The sequence below is a fragment of the Suricata suricatta genome, chromosome 2 (assembly GCF_006229205.1).
Source record: "Suricata suricatta isolate VVHF042 chromosome 2, meerkat_22Aug2017_6uvM2_HiC, whole genome shotgun sequence".
Classification (NCBI taxonomy): domain Eukaryota; kingdom Metazoa; phylum Chordata; class Mammalia; order Carnivora; family Herpestidae; genus Suricata; species Suricata suricatta.
In genome coordinates, this window is record NC_043701.1 from 17,726,820 (window position 1) to 17,754,040 (window position 27,221).

The 27,221-nt window shown below is 42.0% G+C and overlaps 1 protein-coding gene and 1 non-coding gene across 7 annotated transcripts in view; both read right to left on the reverse strand.

Annotated features, from left to right (window-relative positions):
- CALD1 (caldesmon 1) overlaps positions 1 to 27,221 on the reverse strand; it is a 184,350-nt gene that overhangs the window by 34,227 nt on the left and 122,902 nt on the right. For 4 of the 6 annotated variants that reach the window (XM_029923041.1, XM_029923040.1, XM_029923039.1 and 1 more), the window contains 2 exons: positions 5,182 to 5,328; positions 676 to 1,609 (listed from right to left, as the gene is read on the reverse strand). In XM_029923041.1, the coding sequence (XP_029778901.1) occupies positions 676 to 1,609; positions 5,182 to 5,328 (1,081 nt within the window). The remainder of the gene's footprint in view (positions 1 to 675; positions 1,610 to 5,181; positions 5,329 to 27,221) is intronic. The other 2 variants (XM_029923043.1, XM_029923042.1) reach the window with 1 other exon arrangement.
- Positions 12,206 to 12,316, reverse strand: LOC115286169. The gene has a single exon (XR_003905914.1). It is a non-coding gene; the product is annotated as a U6 spliceosomal RNA (small nuclear RNA).

Genomic DNA, 27,221 nt, shown 5'->3' on the forward strand with positions numbered 1-27,221 from the left:
AAATGTAGTCCCTTAATTAGCAGCCAGTTATAAACTGACACCACCCCAGATGAATGGCTTTCTGCAAGTCTACATTAAGTTCAGGTCTACATGATGGCAAATCATGGTTTTGACATATTTTTAATGGAGGGTCCAAACACGCTCATTTCCCTCCTTTAGCACCAGCTGATTCCAAGGGGGTTATTTTTGCTTTCTTAAGATGAAATTTCTGACCATGATTCTTTATGTCATTTTCCCACCCCAATTTTTAAAATATAATTTTTAATTAAATGCCAAACATATGGGAAGAGTTATGGTCCTCTTGCCTCATGTAGACCTATGGAAACAGGTAAGTTGTTAATAGGAATGAATCTGGATGCAGGTGCAGAATTAGAAGTCAACACGGCACGGCCACGCTGATGATCTTTGGGTTGGTTCATTTTCCTGGTATTCGCGAGAAGCAAGCACAGAGCAATTAGGTTCTCTCTGGCTGTTCCAGTAAATCTGGTTGACTGAGTATTTAACCATCGATCTATTACTCTGTGCTTACCTATGGCCACAGCCGAGGAAAATGAACAGCTTGCCAAACGAGCAAGCACGTGGGGCTGCAGGCGCGTGCCTCGGTCAAGTCTGATGCGCATCACATTTCTCATAAGTCACAGGCATCACACATTTGGTGCAAAATGTTTACTGTACCTGTTTCTTTTGGACAGCTGTCTGAAGTTTATCTTCTTGTCCTTTCTTTTCATTTACCTGTTTCCCTTCTATTTTCTTGTCTACCTTTTCCCCTTTCTGCTTTTTCTCTTGCATTTCTCTTCTGCTCTCTTCTAGCTGCTGACGTTTTTGCTCTTCTAGCTTAGCTTTCTGTTCTTCCTCCGCCTTTGCCCGCTGCCTCTCCTCCGCTGCTCTTCTCTCTTCCTCCTTAGCCCTCTCCCTCTCAGCCGCCTCCCTCCTTTCTCTCTCTTGTGCAGCTGCTCTTTCTTCTGCTTCAATTCTTGCTTTCTCCTCCGCTATCCTTTGTTCTTCCTCAGCTTTCTTTCTTTCTCTTTCTTCTGCTTCCAGTCTGGCCCTCTCTGCCTCGGCTCTCTCCCTTTCTTCCCTCTCCCTCCTTTCCGCCTCCTCTGACCTCTGCTCCCCCTCCCCCTCTGTCTGAGGCTCTTCTGCACAGATCTGCCCAGCTGTCAACGGCTCTGCCGCGGTTTCCGTTCTGTCTTCTACCGTCCCCTCTACCTGATTTTCTTCAGTGCTCTCCTGCTTTGGCTTCTCTTCTTCTTCCTCCTTTTCCTTTTCTTCCTTCTTTTTCTCCTCAGTGTCCCTCCAGTCGTTCTTCTGATAGGACTTCGTGACTATCTCAGTCTCCTCCATCTCGTATCTTTCTTGGCGACGGTCACTCTTTTCTTCCTTCTCGGCAGCTTCGTTTTCGGCGGTGTCGTTCTGCATCCTTCTGCTGGGTAGCAACAAGCCCGCGTCTGTGATGGTTGGGTCGAACTCCTTCTGCCGCTCCAGTGCTTCCTGCAGGCGTTTTTGGCGTCTTTCCTCCCTCCGAGCCAGGCGCTCCAGGAATGCGGCCTCGTCATCACCCTCCACCTGAGTGTTTGCGGTGGCTGTCTTGACCTCCTCGTCGGGCACACTGTACAACAGAAACAAGGCGGCTTGGATTAACTGGCCAGCTGGAGTCACGTGGCCCAAGGCCTCCCCGGAACAGGCGCTCGTGGAACCAGGCGCGCACCCAGGATATCCCCTCGGATGATATCGTAATAGTACATGCCCGCCTGCCTGGCTTTCAGCAGAAGGCATATGCGGGCCTTTGCCCTTAGTCTTTCTCTGGCCACTGGAGTCTACTCTACATGCCAGCCGTCCAACAAGAATGGATGAGCCTTAGTGTATAAATACCTCGGCCCCCTCACCTCTTGAGTGGCATAGCTGCGAGGGGCCTTGTTGCACTGGCTCTCCCAGTCCCCCGGGGGGGTTAAGCTCCAGATCCCAGCAGCGGTGACCTGCTTGGCAATGAAACCTTTATTTGGGTGCCTTTCCTTCCCTGTTTCACTTTCCCACACTGCTACCAGTGTTTCGTGGGATCATTTCACAAATGAACTGCCTGTGTTTAAATCTTTTTGTTCCAGAATCTGATTCCTGGGCAATTCAAACTAAGACAAGGACCAAACTGAGAAATGAGCGAATTCTTGTAGTATCACATAGCATATTCACATGTCACCACATCATCTAGAATTCTTGAGCTGGATCTGTGGGGCATTTGGAAAGGGTGGGGATGCTGTACTAATGCCAGTGACCCCCATGGTAGGGACATCTAACCATCCACTACAACTCATGCTCCTCCTTCCATTGTCACAGGGAGGTGACTGCCAGTCAAGGATCATATTTCCTGCCCTCCACTCTTCCTTGCAGCTAGGTGGAACCATGTGACCAATAATGTCCAACTGAGTGTGAGCAGAAGTGATATGTCTAGACCAAGAAAATTAAGAAGCAGGAACACATCCTCTCATCTCTGTCTGGTGACTAGATCAGTAAACTCCAAAGCCCCAGGAGTAGACAGAGTCACAAAAGGAAAGCAAGTAGGTGACCAGTTCTATTTACTACTCAGAAACTACACATTGGACTCGTCTGTATTGCTGCATTAAATTACTAAAATTTGGGGCTCATTGTTATAGTGGCTGATATGTCCCTAATACATTCACCATCTAAAGTCTGTCAAGATTTCCATGAACAAAGGGTCTCTTGCCCTTCTTCTCTGTAGTTGACAAAAAATAGTTAAATGTGTTGTTTATTAAAAAAGAAAAGAAAATCTCAAAAACCCAAACTGTACCATATCCATCACTTCACTCATTATTACAGCTCAAGCCAGGGCTTTTGGTCTCCACTGGCAGGAAACGGCCAGTTATGTGATACCAGAAATTGTGACCAGAGTTGGAAGAGTATGTCTTGCAATGACATCAAATTTCTACCAAATTTCATAGTTTATACTGAACCGGGCCCTTCTGAAGTTCAAGTTCACTTAATTTTAGAACAACACATTTCATGTTTAACAATAAGAAATGGCAGAGTAAGGGCTGGATTTTAAACTTTCTTGGCTTTAACAGCTGCTGCAGGATACTGCCTACATGAATTAGACATGTAAGTATTAAATTTCCCTCAAAATACAAATAGTTTAGAATTTAAGGGGAAAATCTATGTGTAAGGAAATTTGGATCAACTAAATTCAAATAATTTTTTAAAGGTACCGCAAATTCCAAAGTGTTAGCTAAATGAAAGTACTCTTGAGTTAAGAAACCAACAGCTTCTACTGGATCTTTCTTTGCCTATTTAGAAATCACAATAGCAACTGTCAGTAGAACTTAAGTGCCACTTAGGGTTGTTCAGCTCCAAGGAGAACACTAATTCTTCTTGTGGATAATTAATATGTCAGAGATGAGCAATAGGTTCTCAGTTCTGAATGCGCTTTAATGAAAAAGAATGTGTGACTCAATCAACAGCATGAAATAACTACTACTAATAAATGAAAAAAGAAGAGAAGCCCAAGTAGAAGCAAGATTTTAAAAGCAAGAACACGGGGCGCCTGGGTGACTCAGTCACTTGAGCGTCCAACTTTGGCTCAGGTCATGATCTCATGGTTCATGAGTTCAAGCCTCGCATCAGGCTCTGTGCTGATAGCTCAGAGCCTGCAGCCTGCTTTGGATTCTGTGTGTCCCTCTCTCTCTCTGCCCCTCCCCTGCTCATGCTCTGTTTCTCTCTGTCTCAATAATAAATAAGGCATAAAAAAATAAAAAAATAAAAAAGCAAGAACACTACCAGTATCTAGTAACTTTTAAGCCACTGGTGATCATTCACTAATAACCAGATTCAGGAAGGGCCTCAAAATGCCATTTTAAAACTTTTTCTTTTCCTTCCCTTCAGTTCAAGAATAGAAAATGCAGTGATGACTATGCAGGCCTCCTCTGCAAGGCTCTGATACCATTTTCCTGATAATAGTTAAAATTAGGTGCTTATTATATGCAAGGCACTGTGTGTTTTATGTGTATTATAATCTTAATTAAATTTAACAGCATTCCTAAGAGAAAGGTATGATTTTCATTTCTATTTAACAGGGAAGGCCAAGGTGGAGTTCAGAGCCAGGAAGTGAACATGCCCACAACTCCTTTGCCATACTTCCTCCCTAATTAGGAGCTACTTACCAAGAAACAAGGTCTCTGCTTCTCCACCTAACCAATAGGTTTCCTTATCGAATTCATCCTGCCTGATAGAATTCAAGACTTTCAGAAATCTATGTACCCCCTCATATGTAGGTTTAAGAGGCCAGACCTGTTTTTTTTTCAGATTTTCTAGATTGATTGGTTTAAAGGAACTATCAACAATGCCTTCCCAACACACACAAAATAAAACAAATTAAAACCCGAACCACACACAAGATCTTAGGTGGGAGTTTTATTATATTTAATCCATACATAATTGTGAATAAAAATTAATTTTTTTCTCCATCCCTAACCCTAAATATTCTCATCTCTTTTTTTTTTGCCATGGGGCATATAAATTAGTATACTAACAAGTGGCATAATGAACCAGATGACCTTGTATGTGTGAACCTATAAAGACCCATTTTGAAGAAGTGGAACCTAGTAAGGGTTCTCCACTGTCCTGATTGCTACCAAGGCCAGTACAGGGAAAAACGTGCTAGTAAACTTAGAAGTCTTGTTTTAATAATTACATTACATTAAGAAGGATTCTGCTCCTTGCTGAATATCATAGTGATCAGAGAATACTGATTCAGGGTGTATATCAGGAAAAATAAGACATTTGCAATTCATGCCTACTTTAAAAATTTAAGTACAATTTGCTACTAGTAGGTACAGAGGACTAGCAAGCTAATAAATCTTCAGTTCAAAACAGATATCGATACCCTAAAGAATTTAAAGATGTAGCCTGTCGTATTTAGTAAATAAAATAAAACACTTCGATGGGGGTGTGGTTAGGGGATGGGATAGGGAAAGAGAAAGGAGGAGTGGTGTCTGAATGTCCACATCAGTTTGCCTGTCCCATCTGTCTAGGTGCCTACAATGACCACAAAATGACGAATTAAGTTAGCCAAGAAAAGAGTGCAGCTGGGCTGAGAAGGCAGTGCTTTGCTCAGCACGTCCATTCTTCTGGCCAAGCAGTAACAGACTTTCTCCATTCCCAAGGGGACAGTACCTGTTCTGGGCATGAACCTCCACCTGGTCGGTCACCTGTCCCAGGGACTCCTCCTCTTGCTTCTGCCGCAGCCTCTCCTGCCGGGCACGGCGGCGCCGCTCCCGGGCGGCCTCCTCCTCATCGTCGTCATTCCTCTGGTAGGCGATCCTGCAACGTCACAGCGACAGCGCTTGAGCACGCCAGCTGCTGACCATCTCAAGGCTTCTTTGCAGGACTGGCCCGGAGTCCGTTCCGGAGCTTGACCATTGACCGAACCACAGAGCTCTCAATGGGTCGTTCCATTCCTTAGACCCTTGATCGGAATGGTTTTCAAACTTTTAAGTATCTGAATAGCAGGAGTCTACCAGCTGGAGGGTAACTTACAAGGAACAATAACAGCTCAGACTAAAAAAATCTACACAAAATGGGCTGGGCAGGACACTGTGGGGTAACGTGTTTAGATTTCTTTACTAAGCTCAATACTAACATATTAAGATTTAGAAGCAGAAATCCAAAGCATTTAACCAAAATCATCAAAACATTGGAATGATTCAGCATGTTGTGTGAATTATCTGTGTAGACACTGTCACAAAGAACAGAAAAGAATCAACTTATCAAACCAGGATTTTGGCATTAATAAGCCCAATGTGCAAATTAAAATTGAGAATAGGGCACTCTCTTTGCTTGGGTTTTATTTTTTCCTTTCAGTTCCTTTTCACTGGAGAAGGAAGGTATTTACTGACAACTGACAGGATGGCTTCAAAGCCAGTGCGGTCCCCCAGGAGTCCTCCTCCATTGCTCTAAAACAGGCGTTAGATTTCTACCATCCACAGGGTGGGCACACCGTGGGAGCTCACAGGTGTACATGTAGATAGAAACCTAAGAGCTGAGGTGGGCAGAAGAGGCACGGAGGGCTTTGCACACATAGATGTTATTTAGCTTTTGTGGTTTCATCTGAAGCAAATACTTATTTAGGGAAATTATACAGTCACAATCACTGTGTTACATCCATTTTCATTAATACTTCTTCCCAAATAAAGAACTGGAGTTGGGGGAAGTACAGATGTCCAAACTCAAGAGGAAGTGACCTGCAAGCTTACTGTGGCTACTTGTGAGGGAGTAACACATACTGAGACACAGAGTGCCAGGAAGGCAGGCGCAGGCTGGCTGGCCCAGGGCCAAGGTGGCCTGAAGGGTCCAGGAGTTGGGATGGGGTACAGTGTACAGTGGGCTACTTTTTTACATTAGGGGGTTAAAGTGCTCTTATTACAATGTTCCTTACATATCCAGGTATGTAAACATTCCGTGCTTATAATTCTTACACAATGACAAACCTAAAATAATTTATAAACGGAAGAAAATAAAACAGCAGAACCATAGGATTTGTACCAACAACACTAACCTACTCTAACTGATAATGCTTTGCTTATGTAAGATTACAAACGAGACATTTTAAGGCTTAGATCCAGCACTTTATTTCATCTGTTTCTATCTTTTGACTTCAATAATACAAATGCTATGAGGGTGCCTGAGTGGCTCAGTCGGTTAAAAGTCAGATTCTCGGTTTCAGCTCAGGTCATGATCTTACAGTTTTGGGAGTTCAAGCCCTGTGTCAAGATCTACACTGACAGCGTGAAACCTGCGTGTGATTCCCCCCCGCCACGCCCCCACTCCCGCCTTCCCCTCTCATGCTGTCTCTGTCTCTCTCAAAATAAATAAATAACTCAACAAAATAAAAAAAAATACAAATGCTATGAATGTTTTTCAACTATAAAACACAAGATTAGTAATTCCAAAGGTTGGTTGGTCCTTTGTTACTTCAGAAAATCTGACATCATACTTATTAAAATCTGCTGGTGTGCAACACTCAAATGCCAATACAAATAAAATATCACAGTAATCCTATGAAACTGACTGGCTTATTTCTCCAGATATGGAGGGAAGGGCGGTGTGATGTAGTTGAAAGATGACTAGGGTAGGACGCAGTAAGCCTGGTCTCCAGAACTGGTCTCCTACTAGCTTGTGGCCCTTTAACCTGAGTTCAATTCCCTCGCCTGTGAGTGTGTGACAATCAGGTGACATCCGGATGTGTCATGGTAAGGCGTTCTACAGTTCACTATTTTGTTGTTACTAGGGAAGTTCAGCTGAGGAGCTGCTTTGTGAAGAAAGAGGAGTTCAATTTTAGACTTGTTGAATTTGAGGTGACAGCGTGATATGAATCAAATGTTCCTTTCTAAATTCAATCACATTGTAGTTTGCAGTCAGAAGCCCTACCCAGTGGTTTGGCTTCAAGTCTTCAGATTCTTGGCCTAATATTCCTTTGGCTTATTTCTCAGTAGACAGCTTTAACCACAGCAGGGAGAATGAGTCCTTAATGACTGCTTCCCAAGCTAATCAAACAGAAAGGCTTGATTTACTCCTGTACGTCTCTGTGTTAGCCGTGAGGTCCTGGCTACTTCTTGAGGCCTTTCTTTTCCAAAACAAGCAAGAGACACAAAAACCCCATCTGAGACATTCTATGCTGAAAACAACCTCCCTCCCACCCACCCCTTCTTCTAAATGGAACCTCACGTGAAGCCCTCAACACTTCAGCTCTCCTTGAACAATTTGAGATGTTACTGCCTTGCTGCTCCGGCCTACCTAATGTGCTTCGTGGCGGGAAGTTGCTGGCTTGCACCTCTGGTGTGAACTACATCTGCCGTCTCTCTGGGCCAGGCTGCACTCAACCTTTCTCTGTCTTGGATTTCTCCTGGGAGGAGTGGCCTAACAACCGCACCACTCTGCCTCATCTAACTCTCCCCGCTTGGTACTCTGCCTTGGTAGCTCCTTGCCTAGGATCCGCAGTTACCAGGGCTAGATTTTTAAGGATCTTTGATGAGCGCTAATAAAGAAACATATTAAAGTCATTTTCAAAGTCAAAAACAAACAAGGAGCCAAAATGCTTTGTGTCATTTTAAATCACATCATGCCCTGTTGCTGACTTAATCACATACCATGTGAATTTATTTATTAATTTTTTAAAAGTTTATTAATTTATTCTGAGAGAGGCAGAGGCAACACGAGCAGGGGAAGGGCAGTGAGAGAGGGAGAGAGAATTCCAAGCTTGAGTTGTGTGGGGCTTGAACCTGTGAAGCCGTGAGTTCATGACCTGAGCCAAAACCAAGAATCAGATGCTTAACTGACTGAGCCACTCAGGCGCACCTAACCGCTTGACTTTATAAGTGAAATTCCATCTGTGCCGAATGACTTGGTATGTGTGGAAATTCTTCACCTCTGAGACTCCCTCCAAGGGCCTCAGTAGTTTCTTAGCTTTTGGGCCTCTCTCACAGCAGCTTACCCTCCACATTACTACAACAGGTTAATGCTTTTCTTTCAAAATGGACAATTTAATTTGTTTCATTTTTTTCTGATTCTAAAAGTAACACACATTTCTTATTTGCTTCAACCAGACAAGACCAGATGTATAAAAGAGAAAGTGAAAATCAGCTCGCTTATCAGACAACTTAGATATGGGCACGAATGATATCCGATGTGTTTTACCAGACATCTTGGTATGCGTGCACAGATACCTTTATTTTTAACAAAGTGGGATTGTGTGATACCTATCACTTCAGAAATGGTTTCTTTACTTTTATTTATGGCTGTTTTCAACACATTAGCCAAATATAATTTTCAATAGCAACACAGTATTCTATGTATAGATGTACATCGTAGTTACACGGATGTAACTATAATATAACCTATTATCTATAGAAGGACAGTTAAGATTTTTCCAACTTTATGGTCTTATAAATGAGGCTGCAAAGGCCATCATTCTAGATATACCTTGTCACCTGTTCAACAATGTATCCACGAAAAATTCTCAGAAGCTAGAGTTTAAGAGTATCCTGATTTATACACTGAGGTAAAGACAAAATGTTAACATTTCTCATTTCCCACACACCAGATTGGGACGTATCTGAAGTGCTGCAGACTAGTAAAAATCATACCTAACTGCCCCCTGGATTGTGACGAAAGGGTGGCAGTCCCTTCGTTCCTTCCGTGACGCCTCACAGGCGCTGGCACTGCCCAGTCTAGCGGTGCTCTGCGCCGAGAGGCGAGCTCCCTTCCCGGATGTCTGGGGCCAGTGTGGGACTCGTGATTCCCCTGAATCATCTGAGAATGATTAAACTATGTTTACTGGAGATTTAGCCGTTTTATGGTAACCTATTCTTCTTTCTTTTAAAAATTTTTTACCGTTTATTTATTTTTGAGAGAGAGAATGCAATGGGTGGAAGGACGGAAAGAGAGGGAGACACAGAATCTGAAGCAGGCTCCTGGCTCTGAGCTGTCAGCACAGAGCCTGACGTGGGGCTCGAACTCACAGACCGTGAGACCATGACCTGAGCCGAAGTGGGATGCTTAACCAACTGAGCCACCAGGCACCCCTGATCTATTCTTCTAAAATATCGGTAATTCGCAAATGATAGCTAAGGCACCTCTATTAAGTAAAAAATTTTGATTGGCCAGCATCCATGATTCTCCCACCCGCGCTGGGTGGAAGCAGCTTTACTCCAGAGTGTTACACTTCGTTTCTTGCTAACTACCTTCACTCATCTCTTGGACAGCACCTCGTGAAAATATGATCAGCTCTGCTGCAGGAAGGCCAGTGCTGCTGGTAGTGTGTGAGTGTGTGGGTCTGTGTGTGTGTGTTTGTGTGTGTGTGTGTGTGTGTGTGAATAAGTTAAAAAAATCTCAGAAGTCCATAAAAAATACATGATGCTATTCGATTGTGTCAGTGGTATGAAAAAAGTGGAGAGGTCTGGCTTTTCTTTCATTCCCAGAACCACCAGCTTAAAGGCTCTGGTGGTAAAAGAAAAAACAGAACTCTGAAGTGGGAAAACTTTCTTGGAATGCTGTGGCTTTCGCACCAAAGACGTTTTAAGTTTTTACCACTAGAGTTCGAGAACCTCAGTGTATTCAAGTAACAAGATAATCATGTTACACGCTGTGCCTTTTAGATAGAGATTGCAAATAAAGAGAAGTGCTGAAGATATGGCAAATAAGGAAATCGCTGGGAATCGGGGTCTGCATTCGGCCGGGCCAGGGTCTCAATGTACGCTCGATGAGAGAATGAGGAAGGGGCGAACTTCCGCCGTAAGACACTGGGGGAGGCACTAGTTTTCATCTTGCCCCTGGGCTCCCCTCACCCTCTTGTTCCCATCAAGTATTTCTCAAGACTTGTACAACATTGGCAAAATTCTTAGGATTTCACCTACAGCACAGGTGGTTTCATTTTGTTTTTACCCTGTGTTCCTCACAGTTTGAAGAACATTGCCATCTCCTTTCATTTTGGCCTTTTTTCCAGTTTGCCACTTTGAGTTAAGACCACAGTACATCCTTAAAGTTCTCAAGTAAAAATGCTGGCAATGCATTTTATTAACAAAACAAGATCTCTTATCAGGAAATCATGTTCAAAAATAGAATAAGAAAAAGCAATAACCATTTTTTATGTCAGGGGAGGGAGCTGATTTTATTACATGTTTAGGATCATTAAAAACCTGGAGAGAATGAAAAGGAAGCATGTATAATGAGTACAAATTTACTTATTTTATGTTGATGCTCACAATACTGCTCTGGTTATTAGCCAAAGAGTTAATCAAGTTTGGATGTACAATCTTGCTATTTTATTTTTTTTTTACATATATGGTATATATAATTATTTTGCAATTAAAAACATTAATAATATATTTGATGATTTTCTAAATCAGTTCACTAAAACATAACTTATTCTTGTCATCTACCACATAGGATCCCAGTTTACTTAACCATTTCCTATTGACATAGATTTGGATTTTTCCTAGTATTTCTCTTTGGATACAGTGCTGTGCACCCCTGTGTTTTTATAGGGCAGGTACTAGGAAGTGGAATAGTACATGTTCATTTAAATTTAAAAGATTCTGGGTGCACCTGGGTGGTTCAGTCGGTTAAACGGCCAACTTTGGCTCAGGTCATGATCTGGTTCGTGAGTTCGAGCCTGCATCGGGCTCTGGGCTGACAGATAGGAGCCTGCTTCAGATTCTGTGTCTCTCTCTGCTCACACTCTCTCTCTCAAAAATAAATAAACATTAAAAAATTTTTTAAATAAAATATTCTGTCAGATCGTTCTTAACGGTAGTTCCAAGTTGTTCGTCCCGACAGTTCCCCATGCTCTTTCCCCTCAAATAACCAAGTCAGATCAACATACATTAAGTCAGTCCACTGCGAACTGATAGGACCAGAGAAAATGTTTAATCTTCTCTATCTTGTATAGCAGTGGTTTCTAACATTTAAAGAATATGGATCCTTTTAAAATATCAGGAAACATTAAGATATTATGACAATTGCTTATATTTTTGTTATTTACTAATAAAATGTTGTATAAAGTGCCTATAAATTCACCAATACATAAAAGGGAATCTACATCTTATAAACCACTGCATTTATATATATATTTGAAGAATAGTCTTTCATACCTGAAGTAGTTATTTATCAGACATCAGACTACAGAAACTACTTGGTGTGGATATGAATCTGGGAATTTCTTTCTCCTTCCTTCCTTTTATTTCTTAAATCACCCGCAGGCCTGATGTGGGGCTCAAACTCACCAACCATGAAATTGAGCTTAAGTCAGGTGTTCAGTAATTCACCACTAGAGAACCACTGGGTTACAGACAGAGATTACAAGAGTACCACTGAGCAGACTTTGAATTGTCACCTTCGAACTTCTATTTAATTAAAAAAATTTTTTTACTGTTTATTTTTGAGCCGGGGGTGGAGGGGCAGAAAGAGAGGGAGACACAGAATCTGAAGCACGCTCCAGATTCTGTGTCTCATAGCCTGACATGGGGCTCGAACTCACAAATGGTGAGATCATGGCCTGAGCTGAACCCTTTTTTGTTTTTCAACATTCTTCATGCTTGATAAACACACACACACAGATACACACAAAAACCCACAGCTAAAGGGAGGAAAACTAAAGAGAAAATAAATGGCTCAAGACACTAAAATGAGGTCTACTTATTACAGACATTTTTGTTGTTTTTAATACGGGATGCTTCATGTTCCTTGTGTGGAGGCCATGCTAGTCTTTTCTCTATCGTTGCAATTTTAGTATATATGCTGCTGAGGGGAGTACTATTTATTAAAGATTTAAAGAGGTCCCCATTCAGATCAGTTTCCAAGCCTCTCTGTTTTCTCTGTGCCATATTTCTGTGTTTACAAGAGAATACTGCATCTAAATTTCCAGCAGACTGAATAAATCCGTCACCTGAAAGAAGGAATCCTACCAGTAGCTGGCTGTTTGCAAGTTCACAATAACTTGTAGGCCAGTAGACAGTTGGTGGAACCCTCAGATCAGCCCTCCCCTCCCGGCATCCTACACTACTTCCACTTTCATGCACGGAGCTGTTCGAGAGAAGGTGGTATTGGTTGAGAGGGAGATTCCAGGTTGTAACTGAGACCCTCAACCCCAACATGGTCCTGTCCCAGCTTTCTGCAGCTCTGCGCTCCCCACATAGGCCAGACCCAGGAGAACACCCCAAGGAAAAACAGCTTCTGAGTCAATTACCTTTTTCTGATTTCCCTTGTTCTTGGTTCTGCTAACGTCATTCTCTTAACCTGGGTCTTAAAATGGGATCCAACTTAAAAGAGTTAAAACATCATGTGGGTTGGAAATGTACTCATCAACTATTAGGAGGCAAAATAACTCATGTGTACTTTCATTGTTCTTTTTCATGTACCAAAAACGCTGGTGATTTTCTTCCAGAATATGAAATGCAAGCAGATTCTTTAAACATATCCAGTCAGCTCTGTGAATTGCTCAAAAGCTCTTAGTGAAATCTTAGGCAACGCTGTGATCAGGAGGGAAAAACCGAGCTACTGAAATGAGTCATATTTGCCCTGCAGATTTACTGTATGTTTGAAAGTTAAAAGAGGTTTGTAGCAACATTCCAGGCTCTTAAATATGATTTTGTTTGTATGTGGTATCTGCAAAATGTTGCGGTTTCATTTAGTGCACATAAAGCCCAATTCTGAATGTTTTCCCCTTGAATTCCTTTAAGAAAGGCATTAAAAATTACAGTGGAGGAAAAAATCCAGAAAGTAAAAATATTTTTTCAAGGCAGAATGTGTTTAGAAATGGATTAATAGCTAATAGTCAATTGGTCTGTTAGTAATTAATATAGAATAATATAGAATGAAAGTTCCTTTGATTTAGAGTATATATATATTTATAAATATTTTTATTTATTATTTATATATTGTATATTTTATTATTTACTTTATGTTCTATCTATAGGGAAAGAAGGTAAAAATAAACTGAATTTCATTGTATATCTCATTGCTATATTAGTGGTGTGCCTTTTGCTAGGGTGAAGACATATAAAGGAAAAGTATATTACTCTGAAGAAATTTACCCAGGAAGAGAGACATGTTCTATTCCATCTACTTCCCTTCTCCCACTCCACCCTCACCCCTCCCAACTTTTGAGAATGACTTAAGTTTGCATACCAACCATAAGTTTTGGTTCTCAATAGTAAGACATTGTATGCCTGCATCGCTTAGTGTTCTCTCTCTCTCTCTTTTTTTTAAGCTTATTTATTTATTTTCATAGAGAGCATGCACACATGTGCAGGGGAGGGGCAGAAAGCGAGGGAGAGAGAGAATCCCAAGCAGGCTCAGCACTGACAGCACAGAGCCTGATGTGGGCTCAATCTCGGGAACTGTGAGGTCATGACCTGAGCTGAAACTAGGGTTTGATACTTAACCAACTGAACAAACCAAGTGCCCCACTTTAGTGTTCTTATATGTCCTCAGTGCAAGTTACCACCACGTGACTTCCATATGCTTTCTACAATGGTGACATTCCATAATCACATGGGTTTTGTAACCACAGACCATGACGGGCAAACATGTGCTGCACGGCAGAGTAGAAAGCTTGAGACAGTGAAAGGAAAACCTCTTCAGTTGTCTGTGCACACTCCTGCAGCCAGCTTGTTCTTAGCATCATGTGACTGCAATGTCCTAGCAAATAAACAGATCAGGTCTGACTGATCAGTACGGTTAGAAGGGACCTGGGAGTGCTGTACGTTCTGATTCTGACTTGGGCTTTATGGGAACTAAGGGCTTACAGGAACACAGTCCTCAGAATGGTCCTGCCCGGGGGGTCAGCAGACCCCTAAGTTTAGAGACCCATTTCTAAATCGATGCAGGTAGTCATAATGTGACATATCTCATACTTGTCAATGAGTGTATACTACATATAATACACGACTACTTTATTTTTTTATTATTTTTTTCATGTTTACTTATTTTTGAGAGAGAGCAAGAGAGACAGGGTGCGAATGGGAGAGGGGCAGAGAGAGAGAGAGGGAGACACAGAATTCAAAGCAGGCTCGGGTCTCTGAGCTGTCAGCACAGAGATCAACACGGGGCTCAAACTCATGAACCATGAGATCGAAGTCAGATGCTTAACCAAGTGAGCCAGCCAGGCATCCCTAATTTTTAATTTGAGAGAGAGAGAGAGAGAGAGAGAGAGAGAGAGAGAGAGAAAGAGAGAGAACAAGTGCACGAGCAGGGGGGAGCGGCAGAGGGTGAGAGAGAGTCCCAAGTAAATTCCACAAGCGGCGCTGAGCCTGAGGCAAGGCTCGATCCTACCACCCTGGGATCATGACCTGAGCTGAAATCAAGGCAGACGCTCAACTGACTAAGCCACCCAGGCACACCCCTATCGATTTTTAAATGCCTCCAAATAACCTCTAACCCCAATTTTGGATTATTTTAATTATTCTCTTACTTTGCTGTGTGGTTTTACTCCCAAGGTATGCATCCCTAAACAATTTATTTTTTAGTTTTGCCTTCTTACAACTTTACATAATCATACTGTATACATTCTATGATTGGTTTTGTTCATAAAACTATGTGTTTCTTAGATTCATCTGTGCTTATATGTAGTTTATAATGATGGACAAGGCACAGCGTTTTCTAAATATATCATGAGGCTGGGGTTAATATCTAATTCTTCATTCAGTTGGTACTATTTTCTTTCTGAAAGTCCACGGATGGATAGTGATATGCAGTTGAAATAAATGAATAGAATCTGGATTTAATTTCCTGTTGAGTTGCTATTTTTATTTTGAAAGGAACAAGGCATCTGTCAAACCTATTTAGTACAGATTTTGGAGGAATAATTCCATGACAGCTTCCTGAGGTTAAACTAAAATCTCTTTATTTTGTCACAAACAGGACTGCATTTGCACCCCTCCTGCTGGCCCACTCTGTTAAAACAATAAGCCTGGTCAGAAACAAACAGGTCCCTGTTTCCTTTATAAATGTTTAGAAAGTGCAGGTATGGAAAGAGTGGGTTGATGATGGAGAAGATCTGTTTTGCTCCTCACTTGGTTATTCAAGTTAAACTTTAGTCAAAATGAATGAAAAGGAGTAAAAGAGAGGTTTAAGTGGCCAGTTAAAGAATTAAAATAAAGTAACCAAACTTTCCTCTCTTTCAACTCTTATTTGACTGGTATAAAACATGGCTAACAGAGATAAACCCACATAAATATTTTCATAAATGTTTCCTTTTCTTCATCCTCAGTCTAGGATGCTTTGTCTAATAAGAAATATTAAATAAAAAGAACCCTAAATAAATATGGTCATCAATAAGTTTAGGCTTTTTAAAATGTTCTCAATCAAAAGTAAAATCTGACTTGGGGCTGTTTCCTGACTGCTGTATCTTTCTATTAAAGAGCAATCTTGCTTTAATGCGCACAGTAGATGTGGAAAATAAAGCTTGTGCTTAATTTTTTTCAAGTAAGACATGTTAACCCAATTCAGACTGAGGGTGTCTGTGGCCGGCACTTATAGGTCTGGACCTGGATGCTGGCTGAACGACTGCTCACAGCGGGGTGCAGGGGGACCCCCATAGTCCCACCGGCCAACTTGGAGTGACCGCATCTGACCACAGATACATAGCCAAGCAAATGCTTTTCATAGTCAAAGACTTAACATCCTAAGAATAGAAACTCCCTTTCCACCTGTGAATGTAAACATAGGCACTCACTTTAGATGGGTCTTACTTACACTTAGTGTGATCTGGAAGTTCAAGTCTTACCCCCAAATTCGAAATATTTGTGTGACATGGTACAAAGGTCCATAATTTCACGTGGTGGAGCTTCAGAATTACAGTGCTGTTATCACACTGGTAAACATCTGACGAAAGGAATAAAGTGGAAAAACGAAAACAAGATGCCCTTACGTGGAGATTAGGAACCTGTGACTAATTAAAGGGAATCCCTGTCAGGGGAAAGTGGTATTGCGGAGCTGCCGGCGGAAATGGTACATGGCACGTGGGTCCTGCTAACTGGAGTCATGTGTCCTGCTCAGCTGAGAGGACTCTCCACGTCCTCTCCAGACGGGCAGTGCTTACTGCAGGAAAATTTATGGGTAATGGATTTTCATAACAGGCCTTTTATGATCCTCTCCTCCCCCAAAAGTACCCTCTGAAGCTTTTCTGCTTCCACACTCATTTTTCTTAATTGGAAAAAGATTTACTATTCATTTCCTCTTTCCCGGCACTCTCTGTTGACTCCATTTCTTTCCGTTCTGGTGGCATAGCCTCCCATCATCCCCCCCCACAGCCCCCTCCCCCCACTTTTGTCAGAGAAAGCTCCACTATACTGATAAATATGACACCAGAGCACCGTTTCTAGCACCTCTGCTGAAATATGTGACTGTCACTCTAACAAGAAAGCATATTTTGGGGGTGATTACTACCTCCCTGACTCCGGAGGTATTGCACAAACTCACCTACTGTCCAACTGGCCCCTAGCTCCCCTCTGAGTGCTAAAACTGCAGTTTTGTTTACAAGTGGCAGCAAATAGAAAGACAAACCTTGAGTGGAGACAGGAAATAGAAAATGACGGGCCAAATCCTGGATGTTTGGCCCTTTGGAAAGAACATTTATTCTTGCAGGGGGATTTGGGAGCCAACCATCGCTAATGGGTCCAACCTCCCTACTGTTGGGAAAAGAAGTCAAGGAGTTTGCCCTGCACTTGGTGGATCATCTTCCTAAGTCAACAGAAACCTTACCTAACACTGGGCCTGCTCACTGCGGAGGGAAAAGAGCAAACACCTATTTGTTTTGATTTGGTTAAAAGCCAGCCTGACCAAACCAAACTAAATAAAAACTTTCCAAGCTTAAAGACTCCCTTTGAGTTCACAGAAGACCCCTATAAAAATGGGAACATTTTAATACCGGAATGTTAGATAGCGAAGCGCCTATATTTGTGTGTGTTAACTGAATCAGAATCGCAAACAGCTTAAGAATCAGACAGCCAGGGCTCTGAGAGAGGGAGATGTGGGCACTGGAGACATTCTGGTACAGCACTTAAATTACTCGAGGGTATTTGTCGCGTACCAGCAGATTTCTATCCCAACAACAGATTATCAACCAACAAGGCTCATGCAGTCTTCTGACTAGTTCCTTAAAACTGTGACAGTTTTACTGTACCTTAAAACCTGGTACAGGAAGCCCCGCTTCCGTAGAGGAGATAACTGACTTTACCTTACAGATATCATATTTTCTTACTAGAAATTACAAAGTTACAGCATTGGCATTGGCTTCTGGGTTTCTAATCTCGTGTACATTCCTCTCCCCAAAGTGGTGATCCATGTGGAACCTAAGCTTTGACGCGAGGCCAGTTAAATTCGGGGTGGGGTAGACATCCGGATGGGGAACTCTGGGCAGCAAAAGGGGCTGCATGAGGGGCCGAGATTCTGAGGATGACGTGGTGGGTGCTAGGCCAGATATGGCAGTAGAGTCTTACATTGGGGGTAGTAGGAACCTGCAACCTTGGGTGGCCAGAATTAGCATGCCCATTCAGCAGCTAATTTACTGGGCATCTACTCAGGTCAAGCCACTGAAAGTAGAAACCAAGATGAATTAAACTCCTGTGAGGAGTTTCTAATCTGGTAGGGAAGCTAAGACATGCGCAAGAATGTAACAGCAGAAAAATGTGCTAAATATCAGAAGAGACTTACTGATACAATGATCTAAAATTTAGAGGAAGAAGCAGCCATTTCCAGCTGAGGGATCAGAGAAGGCTTCACAGAGGAAGTAGTATCTGAGCTGGATCTTTTAGGACTGGGGGATGGGGGACTGGAAGAGGCCCTTTCCACACCCACATGGCTCAAATGGCAAGGTTGCAGAGTCAGGAAATACGGACATGGAAAAGCAAACAATTCAGTCTGGCTGGGGCTGGGAGTGCAGGCAGGGCATGAGAGAAGCTCTGACTGTGCTTGGCATACCCAGGCCGGCTCCTAAAAACCGAAAGAGTAAACCAAACATTTTACAAAGCTTACGGAGAGAGGCTCCCTCTGTGGCAGTGACCCCAGGAAGCACACAGGGAGGATTTCCTAGCTTCAGTCTCCCACTCCAGGTATTTCATTCACTCTGCGGCTTTCCCAAGAAATAAAGGGCCAGCTACCCAATATCAAGGGCTCCGTAAATCTTCGCGGCAAGAGGAGACTACTTTAGTTCAGCAAAGCCGACAATCATTTACCACGGTAGCACTATAAAGAATTAATAAACTGTCTCTTTCAAGTTTTTAGAATGCCATTTTTGTCCTTTCTTATTTTTGCCACCTTCTCTGCTGTCTTGTACTCACTTTGCCCACAGATTTTCAGATTTTCACTTTTTCTGCTTGTAAATCAGACCCTAGGTAAAATCCACTACTGTGGCAAGGTGGTGAGATATTAGGACCGTGGAATAAGTAAACTAGAAGGGATTTTGGAGGTATTTTCAATCCAAGCTCCACATTCTATACGTGGGAACCTAGGGCCTAAGAGGCGAAGTGATTCACAGGAGTAATCACAAAATCAGGACAAGATGCAGGTCTTTAGTCCCCATCACGGTTTCCTTTCTAACCTAAGACACTGTATGAACTTTGTTAGGGTGCTCTGTAGATTAACAAATAGCTTCAGTCATCTAAGCCAGGGCCTGACAAACTATGGCCCAAGGACCAAAAAGATTCTGTTTTTGTAAATAAAGTTTTATTGGAATGTGGCCATCTCCATACAGTCTATGGCTGCTTTCACACTTCAATTCCAGAGTTGAGTAATTATGACAGAGGGCTTTGCCACAAATTTGAAAATATATATAATCTAGCCCTTCACAAAAAAGTTTATTGATTCCAGATCTAAGCTAATGGTCTCAAAAAATTTTTATAGTATACTCTTATCAGTTAAAAAATTAAGCATACATACACACACACATATATGCATATTCACTTATTTATAGTGCTGTCCTAAATGTTTCTAGATTTATATAACACAAACAGAAATTTTAAAAGGGTAGAAGAAAACAAAAAATGAATGTAATGTTTAATTTTTGTTTATAAAATCTTTTTTGAAAACTCTTGGTTTAACAAATTGTGATCAGTAATTTGAAGGTCTGGCTATAAGTTCAATTTATTTTGATACTTGGCTTTACATGACAGTCAAAATTTAATTTTTAAAGAGCCCTTAAGAGATAATGTAGGGGCACCTGGGTGGTTCAGTTGGTTGAGCATCCAGCTTCAGCTCAGGTCATGATCTCGTGGTTCGTGGGTTCAAGCCCCGCATCAGGCTCTGTGCTGACAGCTTAGAGCCTAGAGCCTATCTTCAGATTCTGTGTCTCCCTCTCTCTCTGACCCTCCCCTGCTCATGCTGTCTCTCTCTCTCTCTCTCTCAAAAATAAATAAAACATTTTTTAAAAATTTATAAAAACTTCAGTAAAAAAAATAATGTAGATTTGGGGCACGTGGGTGCATCAGGTTAGTTAGTGTCTGACTCTGGCTCAGGTCATGATCTCATGGTTTGTGAGTTTGTGCCCCACATTAGGCTCTGAGCTGTTAGCCTGCTCTGGATTCTGTGTCTCCCTCTCTCTCTGCCCCTCCCCCATTCATGGTCTCTGTGTGTGTGTGTGTCTCAAAAATAAATAAACATTAAAAAATTTAATAAAAATATGTAGAATCATGGCGGGCCTGGTTGGCTCAGTTGGGAAGCATAACACTCTTGATTTCGGCTCAGGTCATGATCTCAGGGTTGTCAGATGGAGCCCTGCATTGGGCTCCATGCCCAGTGTGCATAAGATTCTCCCCCTTTACCCCTCCCTCACTCAATCACATGCAAGGATGTTCTCTCTCTCTCTTTCTCTCTCTCTCTCCCTCTCTCTCTCTTTCTTTCTCTCTCTCAAAAAAGATACGTAGATTCAAACAGAAAGAACATATCATTGGCTTGGCATAGTGAAGCATGATATGAACATATTCAACCCTCCCCACCAACCAGGTGCTTTTTTTTTTTAATGAAATTTGCCTAGAAAATGTATGTCTGTCCTGATGTCAAAGTAATCCTATTGTACATTCAAAGTAATCCAAAGGTGTTTTTGTTTTACATTTTTAACAAACAGCTTCAAATCTAATTTTTCAAATTTTCTTCAAATTATTTCAAAAATTTTTCAAATTTTAAAATCGATTAGAAAATGTTTCCAAGGTGAGGTGTGAAGCTCTGACAGGTTACAGGTTTACATCTTTTCAACAAGATCACAAATACTGGGGTCATTTTCCTAAAGACCTCTCTGCTACAGGAGTTTCTTCTGAAAAGCAATTACATGCCCCGTCTCTGTTGAAAATCCACCTTCACTGAAAGGAACAAGTGAAGTGTGTGAGTGAGGAGTGAGCACTCCTACAGGCTCACGGCGTGAGTGTCAGCGCCAGCGTGTCCGCATGGTCTCCTCGGGCTCATGGGATTAGTATTACCTTCAATTTGCAGCTTCTGCAGAAATTCTTTTTTTTTTTTTTTAAAGTACATTTTATGCCCAATGTGGGGCCTGAACTCACAACCTGGAGATCAAGAGTCACATGCTCTACTGACTGAGCCAGGTGCCTCTGCAGAAATTCTTTTCAGTTCCGAAATCTAAGCCCATTTTGTGAAGGTTCGTTTAGTTTAAACAAGGTAAGCTAGATCATCTGTAGATCCACTTGCCCAGCTATAAGTAAACTGGAAGAAGTCACAGCATGAGAAAAGGCAGGGGCTGTCCTCCCCTCTGGGGGTGGAACTGTTGCTCTTCCCTCAGGAACAGTCACACGTGATACGGAAGATGGACCGACTGAAGGTGCCAGGGCCCGAAAGCATTATTACTGTTAGTCAAGCTTCACTTCCTGTTCTTTTAACTTCATTTTATACTCTCTTGCTTTATTTCCTTTGATCAAGCTTCTACTTGACAATGCGCTTGCCTCCTCTCCATTTTACCTAGAGTAATCTTCTCCATCTTTCAAGGTCAGCTCAAATGCTACACTTTTCTGAGATGTCTTGCCAGATGTGATGGATGTCAACTGGTAGGAACTCTTGCCCTCCTGTGAAATCTTTGTTGTCATTTCAGATATTTGTCATGTATTGCCTTGCTGTTATTTGTTTATCACCTTATCTCTCATGTCATGTCATGCTTGTTGAAAGCAAGGGTTATGTTTTATACACATTTTTAGCTCTCCTCTCCAATGCGCCTTGCATAAAGTAAGTATTTAATAAGGTGGGCTTTTTTTTTTAAGTAACTGAATTCAAGGAAGGCATATGACGTAAGACACTGAGCAGTGGCAATTGTGAAGGCTCATTAACAATGCCGAACGCTAACTCAGTTCCTTGAGGGTGAGGTAGTTGCCTGAGTTCTCACGAATTTGCCTCAGGCAGACATGGGAAGCACAACCAGACCAACACAGAGTCATTTATAAAAGTTCTGGAGTCAAAAACAGAGCAACAATGGTGCCCAAAAGGACAAGTCAATGAAATCTGACTCAGTTTCATGAATTGTTAGGAAAGACCAACAATTTTATACCAGGCTCATGAGTGTTTACTGAAAAAATGATGTTTAAAGCTATTAAAGCTTTATTAGTGGGAGAAGGCTATCCCAAAGTGTGTTCCAAAGGTGCACATGGTTTTTTCAACAAAAGCACAAACATGGGGCCATTCTCCAAAGGCACACTGAGCAGCTGTGGGTTGCTCTGAAGGCAAACGTCCCACACTGGCTTGTGAATGTTAACCAGGAAAGGCTGGCTATGCCTGCTGCTATGCTGCCCGGGCCACGGGACTTGTTCTCCGACCATGAGTTCTAGAAGCTGAAGCCTGATCATTCAACCAGGGAAGAAATAATCTTTCAGGTTTAAGCTTCAATAGTATGAAGTGATGGAGCAGAGCCATATTAAACCCACCTACGAGTGATAGTGGCAGTCTGAAGGCCATGCTTGCAGACAGAAAAGGGTTTTGCAAAAAATATAGGAAGTAGAACCCCAACCCTTCACATTTCTCTCAATTCCTTTCCACCAGAAGTTGTAAGCAACCACCAGTCAAAGCCTTTTTGCCAATGCCTGCCGGAGGAGGTATCTAGAGAATTTTACTCATTGGTCTAAAATGCAAAAGTTTTAATGCATTTATTATTAAATCTGTTTCTCATTCGTATGCTACTTTCTCTGTAGGTGGCATTATGTTGCAACCACACAAGAAAGCCCTCTTGAGATAGAGCTGAAAAATGTGTTTTCTGAGTTAAGAAGAACCAAATGGTTATGGACCAAAAGATACTTGACTTTTGAACCTAGTCAATAATCAGGGGCTAAAGTCGAATTGAGTCAACTGGTGTTTTCCAGTCTGATTGGGGACCCCAGCCTGTTTCAAGAGCTTGTGGGTTAGTGTGTGTGCATGTGCACACCTGCCACCAGGCTGTCTCTCTTCTTGTCAGATGACTGACGTTGGCTTGACTCACGAACAGAGCAGATGTTCTATATTTTCCTCCTGCCCTAGGGTATGCGTTTCCCCTGTAACTCCCCTGGTATCAACCTCCCTTGTAAATTGCTTATATCTCTCTATATTCTCTCTTCTCTCACTACCAAGCCTAGTGTTGGTGTTGGCTTTCTGCAATCTCTGCAGAAAGCAAAAATAATTCAGTTCAAGAAGGTGAACTAATAATAAAAGTTGATTTTGCTATTCCTTTAGAAGTATTTTCATATTCTCTAGTCAAAATGGATTCTAGAACTCATTGGCTAAACCACTGAGAGCCAAAAGTAGCTGATGCCCTTGTATCAGGGACTGTCTTGTCACTTTTATATTCACTATCAGAGTTGCTTTTTAGATGAGTTTGATAAAATATCCAAAAGACCAGTTCAATTCGGTTATTAAATGTCTCTGAATACTATATTGATTTTTAAAAATTAATTAATTTTTGAGAGAGAGAGAGAGAGAGAGAGAGAGAGAGAAAGTGGGAGCCCACACATGAGCAGAGGAGGGGCAATCGGAGAAGGAGAGAGAGAATCTTAAGCAGGCTCCATGCCCAGCCTGGAGCCTGACTGGGGGCTCAATCTCACGACTCTGAGATCATGACCTAAGCTAAAATTAAGAGTCAGATGCTAAACTGACTGAGCCACCTAGGTGCCCCTTGATTATTTTTGATCTAGACATTAGTAGCCATGGCTTTAAAATGACATTGTATCACAGGTTTGTGCTCTCTAGAGTTATACTTTGAAACAAATTCTCTGCCTACCATTTATTTCATAGTTTCTTTCGTGTCTTCTGTAGGCTTTCCTCCTCAGCTCTATTCCTTTCTTACTCAACATACTTGTCCAGGGTAATCTCATGGATGCTCATAACTTGTTAGTCAATTTTAAGGTGATGATTTTCTGATTTATAGTCCTTGCTTAGGCTGCTCTCCTGAATTTCTAAGTCACAATTCTTCCTTGGTAATGAAATTTCCAGTAAAAAAAATTAAAGCAAAGAGTTATTCTGGAAATTACATTATTTGTGACTCTCAAAATTCAAAACTTCTCCCCATGCTGTTACTGCACTCCCAGATTCTATTTTTGAAGACAGATGGTTTAAAAATGCTTTAAAAAAATTCCTCGGTCATATCATCTTATCTTTGCTACAGATAGCAATTACACAATTTCAAATAATATTAAAAGTCAAACAAAAGAGTTAACTAAATTAACTATCAAGGGATGAGTAACTTCCATAAACAGAGAAAACATTAAAAATAGAACCTCATTATTTATGACATTGAAAAGGACACACTGGTTTTTGACTACTAGGCAGAGAATTTTACTTCTTACATGCATGAGAAATAAAGTATAAACAATACCCATGTGTTAGAAGTTGATTTTGGTTGAAGGCACAATTCCCTACTGTTAGGCTTCAAACAACAGAACTCAACCTACCAATCTGAGAAGAAACCTGTCTAACTTGTTTCATATACGTGTTGTGTTTTCTCTAAAGGTTTCAAAACATCAGCAAGAAGAAGAGCCTGGCTCTGCTACCTGGGGGCTGGATGAGACAGTAGAGGGTGCGTTCAGAATAGGGGTTCTCAATCTTGGCTGCTCTTTAGAATCACCTGGGGAGGCTTTTAAAAAATCCCTCTGCCTGGGCTGTGTCCAAGACCAGTTAACTCAGATCCGCTAGGGTATGATCCTGGCACTCAAGCTCTCCAAGTAATTCCGGTCTACAACCAGGCTAAGAAACACTGGTTCATAACGGGTGACTTCGGAACAGTTGGGGCCAGTTGTAGTTATGTGAAAAGGCAGTGCAGAATCATTTAGAAAATAAGCGTGGAGAGGGAAGCCATGGACAAGTACTTCGAAATCAGAGTGGAAACAGATGGGGACACTTGTCCTTATGATCCTAAATGCCAGACTCTTTCAGTTTCTCTTATTTGTTTGCAATTGAGCTATATCAATTTTTTAAGCAGGGACTAGGTGTTAGTTAATATTGTGCAGATAAATTTTTTACCTTATTAAACATGGATTAAATACCCTGAATGGTATATTCTTTCCTCTTTCCATTGACCAAATTTGATTGAGTCTGGGGGTACTCAGTTAAGTGTTAACTTCAGCTCAGGTCATGATCTTGCGATTTGTGAGTTCAAGCCCCATGTCAGGCTGACAGTTCAAACCCTGAAGCCTGCTTTGGATTCTATGTCTCCCTCTTTCTCTGCTCCTCCCCTGCTTGCACTCTCTCTCAAAAATAAATAAAGATTTAAATAAATTTTGATCAAGTCCGATGCCACCTTCGTTGGCTGGGGGCAACCCCTTGGAGGAGCAGGCCTGGCAGCTGGGAGCCTTTCACCTCCTTTCCTGATGAGAACGTGCTAGAACCCCAAATTCCTGTTTCTTCTCTATCACAGATGCTCTGTGTCAGGATGATGTTCTTAAAACTTGGCTAAGGATCTGTGAGGAAACAATTCTTACAGTCTGTTACAAAATTCGAAGTGAACAAAAAAGAGAGAGAGAGAGAGAGAGAAAACTCAGCCGGGAACCAGCCAAACCAACGAGGTACCTGCCAAACCACACCTTATCCTCCTCAATCAGCAGAAATATCCTCCGCCGCCTGACTCCTCTTTACCTCAGCAACAGGGGCATGTTTATTCCCTTATTAGGACACGGGCAGTGGCCCGCGAGCCGCTCATGTCTGAGGCCCAGGAGTGGCTTCTCCAACATGTGCAGCTCATCAAAAAACGAGAAAGAGGGTAACAGGCACTGAGGGAGGGGCCTGGAAAAATTAAGTCCTTGCTGGATGGGAGGAGGCTCTATCTTGGTAGGCCACAATTATGGTTTTGGATTAAAAAAATTTTTTGTTTTGAAAGACAAACCAAAAAGTTACAATCCTAATATTTTTTTTAACGCATTTTTTTTTGGAAGGGTGTTTTCGAAACTCAGAAATGCAATCAAGGAAATTTTATGCTGAATGCTTCCAGGGAATTGAATATGTATGATCAGTGAGTACCTGGTCTTAACCTTAGAGAAGGGTCGTCCCAGTTCTAGAGCATAAATCTGACCCTAAAGGTGTCATTTGCCTTTCTTTTTTTAACCTGGAGCAAAATAAAAGCCCTGTTCCTCCTGTGTTTCTTCTTCTCTCCTGTCTAATGGGGTGTCCTCATGCTAGCTTACCGCCCTCTTCCTTTCCTCACGATGCACCATCACTCAAGCTAGGCTCTTTCTATGATATCAGTGCAACTGGGAATGGCTTCTGGCCAAAATGAGTCTTTGCCTGGTGATAATCTGTGTCAGCAGGGCTGTCCTGTTGATCCATCCTGTGTAGTGGCTAAGCTGTTTTCAGAACCAATTCATGAACTCAGATCTATCCAAGCAATATGGATTACAATTCTAACTTTTTATAATTTACAAAACCCTTCCATCATGGACATGTTCTAGTGGGATCTTCAGAATAACAGTGAGACAGACACTGTTACTGTCCTCACCTTACAGTTGAGGAAGAAGGCTTGGCGCAGTCAAGTGACTTGTATTCAGATCTAGGACATCACAATGATTTTGGGTCTTTTCAGACTGCCGTTTTCTTCTTCTTCTTCTCTTTAAATTGTTTTCAATGTTTATATATTTTTGAGAGAGAGAGAGAGAGAGAGAGAGAGCGAGCACAAGTGGGGGAGGGGCAGAGACAGAGAGGTAGACACGAATCTGAAACAGACTCCAGGCTCTGAGCTGTCAGCACAGAGCCCAACGTGGGGCTCCAACTCAGGAACCATGAGATCATGACCTGAGCAGAAGTTGGACTGAGCCACCCAGGTGTCCCAAGACTGCTGCTTTTTTCTGTATCAAAGATGTCATAGTATCATGGTGTTATGCTCAGATGAGTTGCTTTGGAGCCTGCCAGAGAGAATTTAAGTCCTTGAGTTCCCCCAGGGACCTCTGCACAAAGGGTTTTCAGGCCTCTGGGAGATTGTAGGAGGCCCCAGGAATCATGTCACCCGCCCCTGGGGCTTGCCTGCACTAACAGCTAACTCTGGTTATTTAATGGTGATAACTCCCATTTGTGCAGGACTTACTAGATGTGAGGCCAAGCACAAGATGCATCTCATCTAATCTTACAATAACATTGAGTAAACACAATTACTCCCATATTACAGTCTAGATGAGCCAAGCTGACACAGAGAAGTCAAATCACTTGTCCAAGGTGAACACACAAAGGATTTTAGCTATCTTCTGGCTCAGCCCCAAATTGGGGCTCTTTGCATCACT